Genomic DNA, 14,449 nt, shown 5'->3' with positions numbered 1-14,449 from the left:
GGGTCACTATGAGTCGGAACCAACTGGACAGCACCTAACAACACAACGACAATCTCTATCCCTAATTTTTACCTTTGAAGCTTTATGCTTTTTCCCTACTTGAGCACATTTCCAGATCTTTCTTCATGCATTGATATAAATGAAGACATCCTACACACAGTTCCTAGGGAAATGTGGCCTAGCTGAGATTTTTAGGAAAGACTTTTGTCACATAATTAGTATAACACTTGTACTCACGGGTCCAGCCTGCCCACCACTACCAATATACGATGAACTGCCACCAGCTGTCATGCTAGCAGACCTGAAGCAACGGTTTGCAAAGTTAATTCCCTTAAAATATCATCATGAACCTCAAGCAATATGACCCTCTCGACTCACCAACGTTATCTTTAAAAACTCTGTGCAGCCCATACATAAGGATATTTATTTTAATGTCAGGCACTATTGAAAAAAAAAAGGAATGAATAAGAGAACTTTAGGCATCAGTCAACATGTGGAAGAGTACCTGAGGACAGTCTCTAGGGACCACTACGACTTTGTCACATTATAGTCAAAGAGGTTGGTCTTGACTTCCAAACATCAACATGTATCTTAAGTGGGCTCATCTGTACTGTACCCATCATATGCAGACTAGGAAGTGTGATGTTGCCATGGTAATAAGTTGCTAGGATATCTCTGAGCAGCCTTGTAAATTTACTTCGTTACACTAAACCCTGTGGATTAAGAATTCTAAATGTGTTTGATTGGATGGAGATGAATTAATTCTTTACATTATTAGAAGGACTGTTGCAGATTGAACTGTGTCCCCCAAAAATGTGTGTCAACTTGCTTAGTCCAGGATTCCCAGTATTATGTGATTACCTACCATTTTGTCATTTGATGTATTCCTGTGTGTTGTAAATCTTTCCTCTATGATGTTGATAAGGTGGGATTAGTGGCAGTTACGTTAATGAGGCAGGATTCAATCTACAAGATTAGGTTGTGTCTTAAATCAATCTCTTTTGAGCTATAAAAGAAAGAAACCAGCAGAGAGACAGGGGGATCTCATACCACCAAGAAGGCAGTGCCAGGAGCAGAGTGGGTCCTTTGGACCCAGGGTTCCTGGGCCAAGAAGCTCCTAGACCAGAGGAAAATTGATGACAAAGACCTTCCTCCAGAGCCAACAGAGAGAGAAAGCCAACCCCTGGAGCTGGTGCCCTGAATTCGGACTTCTAGCCTACTAGACTGTGAGAAAATAAATCTGTTTGTTAAAGCCAGACACTTGTAGTATTTCTGTTATAGCAGCACTAGATAATGAAGACAGGAATCTTTGAAGTCATTTATGCAATCCCTTTATTCATTTTACAGACTCATTCACCGAACCAAACATTTATGGAGCACCTAATATGTGCCAGGCACAGTGCTAGATAATGGGGGACACAAGGCACCCAGCCCCGTTTCCTTGAGATATTCACTTTGCAGTCCTTCTTCACTGAAGATGGGGAGACTGAGGCTTAGTACGCTGCCCAAAGTTACCCAACCACTGGACTTATATAAGAGACTTGAATCCTAGTCCAGTGCTCTTTGTCTCACTGTGACCAAGCTCTTGGGAAAAGAATTGATATGAATTAATATTCAAAATGAGCTTCTACAAGCTGTTTAACTTCTGTAAGAGAAAAGATTTTTGAAGAAGCATTTATTCAATAAGCATTAAAAAAAAAAATCATTGCTGTCAATTCCCACTTATGGTGACCCTACAGAACAGACTAGAACTGCCCCATAGGGTTCCCAAAGAATACCTGGTGGATTCGAACTGCCAACCTTTTGGTTAGCAGCCGTAGCTCTTAACCACTCCGCTACTGGGGTTTCCAATAAGCATTTGACTGTGTACTTACTGAGTTTACTTTATAAGGCAACATACCAGATGCTGAGAAAATAAAGTCATGATCTAGCGGGGCCAAAAGCAGTTAAAGGAAGGACCCTGGGCAGTGGGATACGTGCTGTTGTGCTGGAATGGCCAGGTTGCCATGGTGGCCCAGAGGAGGGGGCTACAGCAGACTGGTGTTCAGCAAAAGCTGCCCTAACGGGGTGATGAACTTTGAAGGACAAGTAGGTGTTAGCCAGGCATGAAGCAAGCAGGACTTTCTAGGAATGAACCAGCCCATGAGCTGCAATTAATGCAATCAATATGTTACTAAAAAGAGGACCGGCATGTCCTTGGCAGTTCCCGAGAGCAGGTGCCTGATACCTATGTCAACCATATGTCTAATTTCAAACATTTTGCTCCTTGGTCCACAAAAGTTGGAGAAGCCTTGAGAGAATGCAGGTCCTGGTTTGAGAAATGGGATAATGGAGCCAGTATTTAAACAGATCTTAAAGTACAAGGGGAGTGCCTGGGTAGTGCAAATGCTTAATGCACTCAGCTGCTAACTGAAAGGTTGACGGTTCAAGCCCACCCACAGGCACCTACGAAGAAAAGCCTGGTGACGTACTTCTGAAAAACCAGCCATTGAAAACCCTATTGAGCACAATTCTACTCTGACACACATAGGGTCGCCAGGAGTCAGAGTTGACTCGACAGCAACTAGCTTAAAGTACAAGGTTCTGGAGACCTTAGGAGCCTTCCAGGTGGTTGAATTATTCTCCCCAAAACACGTGTTCCGATTACAAGCTCGACGCAGTATTAACCCCTTTTGCAAGCAACAGATCCCGTAAAGCTTTGATTCTGGCTGCACCAATGCGGCCCAGGCAGCTCTTCCTACACCGTTAGCCTACTGTCTCTTTAGACAGTTTCATGTCTCTGTGTAATTCTCCTCTTGGCTTGGACCTTACAGGCCCTCTGAGGACACTTCAAGTTGGTCAGGTCATCAGAGCCTCAGAAGGGCAGAAGACCCTTACTTTCCCAAACCTTGTGCCCCTGAAAACATTTTTCCTGGTTCATGCTTAGGAGCCCTGCACCCAGCACCCAGCTAACGCTGCCTCAAGCCACAGCTTTGCTTGTTCTCCTGCAGTCTGCGTTCCTTCCTGGTCTCTGCCCGGAGCGAGGTGATGGCAGAGCAGCCATGTCACTGGCATTTCTGACTCACCATCTGTTATGGAATGAATTGTGTTCTCCCAAATACGTGTTGGAATCCTAACCCCTACACCTGTGGATATAATACTATTTGTAAGTACGGTTTCTTTTGTTAAGTTAATGAGGCCATATCAGTGTAGGGTGTGTCCTAAACCTAATCACTTCCCAGTTATAAAAAGAGCAGATTAGACACAGAGACAAGCAGGCACAAATGGGGACAGACAGATGCCACATGGAGGTCACCAAGAACCGGAGGAATGCCAGGGCTACAGAAGCTGAAAGAGAAAAGGTTCTACCCTCACTGCTGACAGAGAGCCTTCTCCTAGAGCCGGCACCCTGAATTTGAATTTTTGGCCTTCTAACTGATAAAGTAAATTTCTATTCTTTAACGTCAGGCAGTTGTGGTATTTTGTTACAGAAGGACTGGATAACTAAGACAACATCTCTTAGACATCACTGTATAACATGGGCTGCTTCTTAGAAGTCACTTATACCCTTTTACGACCAGAGGGACATATAGCACCCACCTCCATTTTCCACCGTTTGGGTTTATTGGGAATCTGCTTTCCCACCGATATAGTGTGCTGCTGGCATGTGGGGACCTGTGTAACTGAAACCAAAGAAACGGGTGTGTGCCACAAATTGCTGTTTTTACAGGATATTGTATTAGGTGGTACATCCTGCAGGTGTGATTGTGCAAAACTTTTGTCTCTTTTGGTTTTGTACAGTCAGATAAGCCTTGTAAGCATATTTCCAGGTTCCTTTGCATTATTTGGAAGTTGCATTTCTTGTGATGATTCCAAGTTGGCCCAAATACCGCACTTTCAGGGACCATACATTGTATGCACCTGTCAAGGGATCTAGAAGGCAATGGAGAATCCAGAGCTACAAGTGTGTCCCATATAATCCTACCTCCAGAGTGCAGAGGGATACGTGTGACCCACATAATATGTATCAAAATCCACATTTCATAATGAAATTTCAGGAATGCTCCTTGAGTCAGTATGCCCTCCATTAATCAAAACACATGGTATTAATGAAAAACTCAAAGCAGAAAACAATTGGTCATGAAAGGGTTTTAAGATGCTTCCAAGATAAAAGGCAGGTCCTCTTCTGAATTTCATCTACTCTAAGACACCATTGACTGCAACATGTATTATTCTTTTATGCACCTCTTAGAAAGAAAAATGCTTCCATTAAGCTATATTACAACGCTTTCATATCATTTATAATTTTTCTTCTACAGATTTTCTTCTAAAAGAAGTTTTAGACTTATTAGACATGGATTTTTATCATAGATCATGTATATACACAGGAAAGAAAAACAGAAATTGATTTTGATATTCGCAAACCTTCTGCACCGTGTCCAGCTCTTCTCCTACTTTGTCAGCCCACATAGGCTTTCGATCCACCCTCTGGCCTCACTGTTCCTGGAACTCACCTTCCAAAGCTCCTCCCCTGGCCAGCCATCCCGGCTCACACCACAGACCTTGATTTTACCTGTGACTGCTCCACCTCTCAATTTCACACACACCGGTCTCGGGCTCAAACACACTACCTGCCCTGCCCCTCACCGTGGTATAGCTCCACCTTCTCAAGAGTTCCAGTTTGCCTCCCCTTCTGAAGTCACCTCCTGTCTTCATTTCCCATCTTATCCAGATTAAACTTAGACCCCCACAGTCCATCATTACAATTTCTCCTGTGCAAGTAATCTTAACCGCCTCTTCTCTCTCTCCTGTCCTTGTACCCCCAGGCAAAACCCTAATCTATATCAAATGTCTCCAACCAAGCTGCTAAATAATAATGAAGGGGAAACACATGTGTGCACCCCCATACATACACCTGAGTGATTAGTTTCCCACTTTAAACTGCCCATCTCCTATCTCAAGCCTGTCCTGCCATTCTGTTTAATAGATTTGCTTTTCCATGCCAAGATGAGTGACTACTTCATACCTTCTGAGAACCATCTCTACCCACATCCAGCTGATGGTCTCGTTCATTTCATCCAGAAGAGCTTGAAACTCCTTCATCATCCCACCACTAATTCAGCCCTACTAAGTCATCTATAATTGTCCTCATCTTCCGCTTCTTGAGCTCTGTCAATGCTGTCCGACTGTCCGTCCTCCCACCAAAGGCCCCATCCCTCCTCCTTTTTCAAGGGCAGTGCTCCTTCAGGAACCCCCCCCCTCACTGCCCCATCAATCTCTCCACTCTCAGTCTCGATTGTTCCTATCAACTTCTCCTACTTTAAACATTCCCTAGAGCCCCGCATGCCTCTCCAGTTATCACACCATTTCTCTGAGCCCCTTTAGGACCTACTTCTCACTGTCCACTCCCTTCCTTACTTCCCATTCACTCAACCAACTCCTGTCTTTCTGCTCCCACCCCTTCAGGACGCTGCTCCCATCAAGGTCATCACCAACCTCATGTTACCAAACCCAACTGACAGTTCTGTCCTCATTTCACTGAAATTCTTCAAAGCACTTGGGAAGTCCACTTTCCTAAAGCAGCTACCTCTCTCAGCTCCTGGTCTTCTTTAACATGTCCACCTCTTCTACCCAGACTCTCAGAGTTGGACTTCCTTGGGACCCTGTCCTGAGCCTGCTTCTTTTTTCTCTTCCTGGATCACCTCGTCCATTCCCACAAATTTGTATACCCTTTTTTATGCAGATGACTCACAAAGTTACATCTCAACATGTTGCAAATGATTACCTTGATCCTGTTCCCTTTGAACGCTTTACTCCCAGCACCCACCCAGTTTTCACTTCATCTACAACATGAATGAACAAATTAAGACACAAACCTATGTCATCCTTAAATCCTTTTCCCCATCTCTGTCCTCAATCTGTCCATCATGGGTACATTCCGTCTACGCCATCTCCAAAAACTAAAATGCATCTTATCTCTATCTCTATTGCCACCACTCAAGTCCCGATCACCATCATCTCCCATGTGACCTACTGTGGTAGCTTCCTGTCCTGCTTCCTCTCCTAGCCCCTTCTAGTCCAAGCTCCACACAATAGCAGGAGTGACTTCCTTGAAACATACAGCAGGCTCCTCACCATGATCTGTAAGGCCCTGTACCATCTGGCTCCTGATTACCATTTCAGCTCCATCTCCCTGTGCTTACCATATTCTAATCACACTGTTTTTTTTCCAATTTCTAGACCACGCTGTGGTAGACTAAAGATGGCTACAACTTCTTTGCTGCTACTCCCACTAAGAGATGGCATCTAATCTCCCTTCCCTTAGATGATTTGCTGGCCCAATGGTGACAAAACTGATGCTGTGCAATTTCTGACACCAGATCACTGCCTTGCAGTTTCCACCTGGTCTCTTGGAATACTTCTTCGGGGGCCCTCAGCCACTATATAAGAAATCCATCGACCCTGAGACCACCAAGTTGGAGACACAATACACAGAAGCTCTGGCCAACGGTTCCAGTTGAGCCCAGGCTTCCTGCCATCACCACCAGGTGCCAGACTTGTAAGTGATGCTGTCTTTCCAGACTGGTCCTATTCACCAGCTTAATACAACCAGGCCTTTTCAAGGGATCGCCACTGATGTCACATGAAACAGAAGAATCACCCAGCTGAGCCCTATCCAAATTTCTGATCCAAAAAATCTTGAGGTATAGAATGGCTGTTTTAACCACTAAGTTTTGGAATAGTTTGCCAGGATTCTTCCCACTTCAGGGCCTTGACATGCTTTTCCCTGGAATACCTGGAATACTCTTTCCATAACTCCCATCTACTTCCTTCTTATCCTTCAGTTTAAATGCTCTTCAGAGAGGGCCCTTTCAGACCCCTCCAACTAATATTAAAAACATCAAGATATAACCTGTATCAGTCCCTTGTTTATTTCTTCTTAACACTTACATAAATAAAGCAAATAAATAGGCATCACTATTAAAAATTTTAACCTAGCTTCCTTTCAAAAAAAAATTTTTTTTTTTTCTTTTTTCCTTTCTAGAGCAGGGGTTGGTAAGCAACAGCCCACAGACTAGTCACCAGCTTTTTAAAATAAAGTTATATTGGCACACAGCCCACTCATTCGTTTATATATTGTCTATGGCTGTTTTTGAAATACAAAGGCAGAGTTGAGTAGTTGTGACAGAGACCATGTGGCCTATTCAGTCTAAAATATTTAACATAAGGACCTTTAAGAAAAAGTTTGCTGATCCCTGCTTGAGTCTTGGGGAACAGGGCCAATGGATCCCTTACCACTAGATCTCTAATACCTTGTACAGTACCTAGCATTTAGTAGGCACACAAACACTTATTGAAAGAACTGTTAGGCCTTAAGCCCCAGCTACAAGCCCTTCTTTCCTGGGAGGCTCTTTTGGGCAGGACTAGGGTAGACAGGAGCTGGATCAGTTCTCTTCTGATCTCCCCAGAGTCCAAGGGATCCCAAAGATAAAGGTCCTATTGGAGAGGCACCAGGGCTCAGAGGTCTCATGTCTAAGGTCAGACCAAGGAAACCATGTCCCTTCCTTACCCCCACCCCCTGCTTAATTTCAGGGGACGGAGAGGGTCAAGCGTTGGTTGAAACCCTCTCCCACCTTTCAGGGACCCACTGTTTTGGTCACTCCCTTGGCAAGAACATGACCACTTTCAGGGAGCAAAGATAGCTTCTCTGTCCTTTGCCAGCAAGCACAGGCCAGGCTAGGCCCTAGAAAGTAGTCATGTAGGAGCCTAAGACCCTTCCCTGTTTCAAAAGCCCCTTCCCAGCAAGGAGAAAGGTATGGTGACAAGCCAGGCCCTACCCACAACACTTCCAGGTTAAATGGGGTGAAGATGTCAGCCTGTGTGTGGACACAGATTGTGCATTCAAATACCTGAGGCGAGGATTGGAGTGGGGGACAGAGAGGGTGCCAGGCTATGTGTGTGTGTATGTACGTGAATCCAGGAGGAAGCAGGCACTGAGAGTTTGCTAGGGCCCCTGGGATGATTTTTGCCCCTGATGCTGTGAACTGGCAAGAGCAGGGTGGGCAGGAGGGTCTCTGCTCAGAACATATTACACATGCTTCTCCTTCTTTTAATCTGTTATCTATTATCTCCCAGGCCCAGAGGAGAAAACATTCCTCTTTCCTTCCCTCCCTTGTGCCAAGGTCCTTAGATTGGGCTCCACAAGCCCATGAAAAGCTGCCTCTAGTGACGAGCTGAGATCTTAAGGCCCTGGAGGGATCCAGACTCCAGCAATCCCAAGTCCTGGAGAGCTTCCAGCAGTTGCTCCCGCGCAGCGCCAATAAAGGAATTTTCTAGGAAGGCGGGCAGGCCTCCCACGCCATCCCTCAGGGTATACAGGGGCACCCGCACCAGGCCCAGCACCTGTGGAAAGAAGTAGACGGGACACTGGAAACCCAGAGAGCCCACCCCCCTACTCCCACCCTCTCCCCAACCAGTTCTTTCTAGAGCAGAGGCCTTAGCCCTTATCAGCCCAGCAGAACCATACCAAGGCACACACCTCAGTGGAGCCCAATGGGCCCAGCCCTCTCCTCGCAAATGAGTCAAGACATCAAACACCAATTCTTTCAACATCTCCCTTAAACCTGCAGTGGCTTCTGCCTCCATGATGCAGGCTTGGCCCTACATCAGTGGATCTCAAAGTGTGGTACCCAGGCCAGTGTGATTTGGGACATTGGGAAAAATGCAAACTATTGGGTTCCCGTTATCCCCAAACCTACTGAACCAGCAATTCTGGGAGTGGGACCTAGTGATCCGGGTTTTAATAAGACCGCCAGATAATCCTGATACTTGTCAAAGGGCGAGAACCACCTCCATACACAATCTGTTTTCCTACTCACCTAGCCTCGGTGCCCAGGCTTCCCCTTAAAGTACCAGGATACATCTCCTACCCAAGAAAAGCAGGAGCCTGAAAATAAGTGCCTAGGGTGCCATGCTTGGCCATTACCATTGGGGAGCAGAAGAGAGACTTGTATCTTCTCGAAAGATCTCTGCAGAGGCCAGTAAAAAGGGGGGGGGTGCGGGGGTGGAGGGAGAAAACCTTGGCGGGGACACTAGGTAGGCTGACAGCCATTCAGTTGAAAGAAGACCAAGGCCCCCAGGTATACCAGGAAATTACAAGACAGCGCAAGGGCGCTGACCTGCCTACAGTGAGGCTTTGCCAGAGAAGAGGAGGGCATGGGCGTGATCGGATGGATGTGGGGCAGGATCTGCCGGCTGGTCCCACCTCCAGCCCGTGGTCCTTAGCGCGCGGTGCACCGGCCTCCACCGCTGCCAGCTGCTCGGGCGTCAGGCGCTTGGCGTAGAAATGGGCCACGACGCGCTGCCCGGACGCGGCGTGAGAGCTGCGGTAGTCGGTGCGCTCCACGCGGAAGGCGGCCGCGGCCTCGCCCAGCTCCTCGCGCAGCTCGCGGTTCAGCCCATCCTCCAGGCTGTCGTCCTGCGCGTCCACGAAGCCGCCGGGGAAGCCCAGGCGCCCATCGAAGCGCATCTGCATCTGCGGAAGGGGAAGCGAGGATGGGCTGCAGCGCCTGAGGAGGCGCAGCCCGGGATGCGGCAGGGACGGGCCGGGGAGCGGGACCTCACCAGTACAGCATAGCGCAGCGGGATGCGGCCGAAGAGCAGCCCCTTGTCGGGCGCGTAGAGCAGTGCGTGGCACGCGTGTCGCCAGCGGGGCCCCAGCGCCAGGGCCTCGGCCAGCTCCAGGCGGCGGCTCCCGGCCATGGCCGGATGCTTGCCCCTCCGCTGTCTCCGCGTCCAGTGGGCCAGCGAGAGGACCCCACCCTGGACCAATCCGGGCCTGGGCGGGGCCTCCAGGGCCAATCCCGGCAGGCGTAGGGCGGGGCGCGGCGACTCGTTCCCCAGACCCAGCCAATGAGGGCGGGGCTTGCAGGCCTGGGTGAAGTCGAGGACAGGGGGACCCTCGGGAAACCGAAAGCTTCCCACGGGTTGGGCCTCGGGCCTGGGGCGGGGCTGAAGGTCTGGCCCGCGTCCTGGAGCCGCCAGGAGACGGTAAATGAGTGCTTAGCTCACAGTCCGGCGGCTGCCGGAGTTCCCCAGGAGGTCAGGAGAGCTGGGGCGCACGTGGGCTTCTGCAGCATGAGTCAGATTCCATTAGGGACGAGTCCTGGGAGCCCAGGGAACAACATGGAGTGTTCAGGAAGCTACACTTGCTTTGCTCTGGATAGTACACGAAGCACAGGGGCTGGAGTTGGCCTTAAGAAGGAGGAAATAAGGCCGTTGGCTTCTGAGGTGTGGCCTATCCTGGGGCAGTAGGGACTGGAGGAGTGATGGCTGTAACGGCTGGGTTGAGTGGTGCAATGAAGGGCACTCCGTGGCTGACTTGGTGTAGGGGGAGAATTGGGTTAGTTTGTGGTCAGAGTACTTGGCCTGAGTGGATGGCAATGTCATTTTTTGAAATGATAATCATAGGAAGGGGGTGATCAGTAATAAGTTCTTGTTAGAAATTGGGTAGCGATGGGCACTCGGCAGGTAGATGTGGGGTCTGATGCACACGAAATGGGGCATAGAGAAGTCACAGGATTGGATGAGAGCGTCTGGGGGAGGGTGGGTGAGGAATGAGCTGTGGGTGGAACTGTGTGGGCACAGGAAGGAGAGTGAGAAGGGGTCAGAGGTAGAAGAAGCCCCCAAGACTTTCTAGGTTTTACTCTCAAACACTGAGACCTTGGAGCTGTGAAGGGGGTGGGGTGAGCAGGTGAGTGACCTCGGCACCAGTGCACGAGGCTACTCAGGGCCTGATGCTGAAGAATTGGGATTCAGGATCCCCCAGGCCAGGCCTTCCCCACCTTTCCTCAGGCCTTGTATTCTGCGCTTTGCTCCTACACCAAGAATCAATATTTATTACACAAAGGAAAAGAGGAAGCCACTCCTTGAGAGAGCCTGAGCATAAAGCACAGCCTGTAAGTGACAGGATGTGGTAGGAAAGAACCCAAAACACAGGCTTGTGACCTTGGCAAGCCACTTAACCCTCTCAGTTCCCCAGCTGCTCATCTGTTAAATGGAGATGATGCTCAAACGATCAGGGGTGTTGAGAGGCTTAAAGCACTTAGACCATTCCTAAAAAAAATAAAAACAAATCCATCGCCATCAAGTTGATTCCGACTTATGGTGACCCTATAAATGGGAGCAGATTCTCCAGCGCCACTGCTGGTGGGTTCGAACCACCGACTTTTTGGTTAGTAGCCAAGCTCTTAACTATTGCGCTACCAGGGCTCCTTGAACAGTGTCTGGCACGTAGTAAATGTTGTCATTCTTGGAGCTGAGGATGGCGCGGAGTACTGTGGGTTACGTTAAAGACCCCAGGGTTGGAACTCAGCCAGGCTTATTAGAGCCTTAGCACACCCAGCGGGGGCGAAGGAGACACACACCTGGATCAAGGCAATGAGGCTGCAGGTGTGGCACAATTGGCATTAGCCTGCAAGAGTTCCCTGGTGCTTAGAATTCGTTGTTGTTGTTAGGTGCCATCAAGTCGTATGCATGACGGAAACGAAACACTGCCTGGTCCTGCACCATCCTCACAATTGTTGCTGTGCTTGAGCCCATTGTTGCAGCCACTGTGTCAGTTTGTCTCGTTGAGGGTCTTCCTCTTTCTCACTGACCCTCTAATTTACCAAGCATGATGTCCTTCTCCAGGGACTGACCCCTCCTGATAACATGTACAAAGTATGTGAGATGTAGTCTCATCATTCTTGCTACCGAGGAGCATTCTGGTTGTACTTGTTTGTTCTTTTGGCAGTCCATGGTATATTCAATATTCTTCACCAACACCACAATTGAAAGGCGTCAATTCTTCGGTCTTCCTTATTCATTGCCCAGTCTTTGCATACATATAAGGCTGTTGAAAACACCATGGCTTGGGCCAGGTGCATCTTAGTCCTCAAGGTGACATCTTTGCTTTTCAACACTTTAAAGAGGTCTTTTGCAGCTGATTTGCCCAATGCAAAGTGTCTTTTGATTTCTTAACTGCTGCTTCCATGGTGTTGATTGTGGATCCAAGTAAAATGAAATCCTTGACAACTTCAGCCTTTTCTCCATTTATCATGATGTTGCTTATTGGTCCAGTTGTGAGGATTTTTGTTTTAAGTTGAGTTGTAATCCCTACTGAAGGCTGTGGTCTTTGATCTTCATCAGCAGGTGCTTCAAGTCCTCTTTACTTTGAGCAAGTGAGGTTGTGTCATCTGTATAATGCAGGTTGTTGATGAGTCTTCCTCCAATCCTGATGCCCCGTCTTCTTCATATAGTCCAGCATCTTGGATTATTTGCTCAGCATACAGATTAAATAGGTATGGTGAAGGGATACAACCTGACCCACACTTTTCCTGACTTCAAACCATACAGTATCCCCTTGTTCTGTCTGAACAACTGCCTCTTGATCCATGGACTTGATGATAGAAATGATGCTGGAGATGGCATGATAGAATTTTGCAAGAACAATGACTTCATCATTGCAAATACTTTTTTCACCAACATAAATGGCAAAGATACACATGGACTTCACCAGATGGGATACACAGGAATCAAAGCAACTACATCTGTGTAAAGAGACAGTGGAAAAGCTTAACATCGTCAGTCAGAACAAGGCCAGGGGCTGACTTCAGATCAGACAATCAATTACTCATATGCATGTTCAAGTTGAAACTGAAGATAATTAGAACAAGTCCACGAGAGCCAAAGTACAACCTTGAATATATCCCACCCGAATTTAGAGACCATCTCAAGAATAGACTTGACGCATTGAACACTAATGATTGAAGACCAGATGAGGTGTGGTATGACATTGAGGACATCATACATGAAGAAAGCAAGAGGTCATTAAAAAGACAGGAGAGAAAGAAAAGACCTAAATGGATGTCAGAAGAGACTCTGAAACTTGCTCTTGAACATCAAGTAGCTACAGCAAAAGGAAAAAATGATGAAGTAAAAGAAGACAAAGTATTATGATGATGACATGTGCAAAGACCTGGAGATAGAAAGCCAAAAGGGAAGAACACGCTCAGCATTTCTCAAGCTCAAAGAACTAAAGAAAAAATTCAAGGCCTCAAGTTGCAATACTGAAGGATTCTATGAGGAAAATATTAAACGAATCAGGAAGCATCAAAAGAAAATGGAAGGAATACACCGAGTCACTATACTAAAAAGAGTTGGTCAATGTTCAACCATTTCAGCACTTAGAATAGCCCTGGGTTAAACCTGGCAACGTTTTGTTCTGTTATATGTAAGGTCACTACGCGTCAGAGCCGACTGTGGGCAACTAACACGCGTCAGAGCCGACTGTGGGCAACTAAAAAAAACAACAAACGTTAGAATCACTTTGCAAAAAGCTTATAAAAATTGCCCTTTCCTGAGTCCCACCCCAGACCAATTGAATCAGAGTCTCTGGAGGTGGTTTTAAATGTGTTCAAGGTGATTTTAATAAGCAGCCACTGTTGAGAACCAATGCTTTACCCCTCACGCCTAACATTTTGAAGGTTACTTGGTTTCTGTCCTAGGTGGGCTTCCTTTCAGGGCTTCTGTCCCTGGGTAGTGCAAGTGGTTTGTGACTGACTATAAACCCTAAAACTAAGGTTGGTGATTTGAACCTACCCACTGGAATAGACTTGATGACAACTGGTTTGTTTTTTTTGTTTGTTTTTATGCCTCTTCCCAAAGCTTCAGACTGTTCTGTTTGTCTTCCTGGTTGCCTGAGGAGACGGCAACCAGCTATTCTAAGGCAACATGAGGAAAAGCTCTATAAAACCAAGTATACAGCCAATGTAGGAAACCCCTATACAGGAATAAATGACTTTGGAGACCAGAGTTTTTCAGGATGAACATGGAAGCCCTCAAGGCCCACCTCCCCCAACCTCGACATCCGTATCCAAGCGGCTCTCTGCTTCTGCCAGGAGGGCCCAGAATCTGCTCCCCCACCCCGCATTCTGAGGCAGATTACTCAGGAGTCAAGGCAGGAGGTAAAGAGCGGAGTACACCACAGGGCTGAAGACCCACCCCGTGTTCATAATGACACTGAAATGCAGAAGTAACTCAGTGGTCAGATTGGACCAATTCATTTTAACATTAATAGAGAAAAGAGTTAAGCATTTATCCTGCCTTTCTTATATGGTTTATACCTTAGGGCTACCAAATAGTTGGTGAGGGTAAGTTTCTCTTTATAAAAATATTCCAATTGAAGAATGAAGGAGCCTGTCTTGATCATCTAGTGTTACTATAACAGAAATACCACAACTGGATGGCTTTAACAAAGAGAAATATATTTCTTCACAGTAAAGTAGGCTAAAAATACAAATTCACGGTGTCAGCTCCAGGGGAAGGCTTTCTCTTTCTGTCGACCTTCTCATCAATTTTCCCCCGGACTAGGAAATTCTCTGCGCAGGGACCCCAGGTCCAAAGGCCACACATTGCTCCCGGCACTACT

At 47.2% G+C, this 14,449-nt stretch overlaps 1 protein-coding gene across 2 annotated transcripts; it reads right to left on the bottom strand.

Annotated features, from left to right (window-relative positions):
* Positions 1-8,078: 8,078 nt before the first annotated feature.
* Positions 8,079-9,765, bottom strand: NUDT16 (nudix hydrolase 16). 2 transcript variants are annotated; one of them, XM_003420919.4, is made up of 3 exons: positions 9,604-9,765; positions 9,245-9,514; positions 8,079-8,382 (listed from the first exon to the last, which is right to left on the bottom strand). In XM_003420919.4, the coding sequence occupies exons 1-3, from the start codon at positions 9,739-9,741 to the stop codon at positions 8,203-8,205; spliced, it is 588 nt and encodes a 195-aa protein (XP_003420967.1). In that variant the 5' UTR covers positions 9,742-9,765; the 3' UTR covers positions 8,079-8,202. The 2 variants fall into 2 exon arrangements, with proteins under 2 accessions (XP_003420967.1, XP_023395814.1); XM_023540046.2 differs by having other exon boundaries at positions 8,237-8,382; positions 9,159-9,514.
* Positions 9,766-14,449: the final 4,684 nt, after the last annotated feature.

Source organism: Loxodonta africana, chromosome 27 (assembly GCF_030014295.1).
Source record: "Loxodonta africana isolate mLoxAfr1 chromosome 27, mLoxAfr1.hap2, whole genome shotgun sequence".
In the NCBI taxonomy this organism is placed as follows: domain Eukaryota; kingdom Metazoa; phylum Chordata; class Mammalia; order Proboscidea; family Elephantidae; genus Loxodonta; species Loxodonta africana.
The sequence above is the reverse complement of the archived record's forward strand: the minus strand, read 5'-3'. Positions and strand labels throughout refer to the sequence as shown.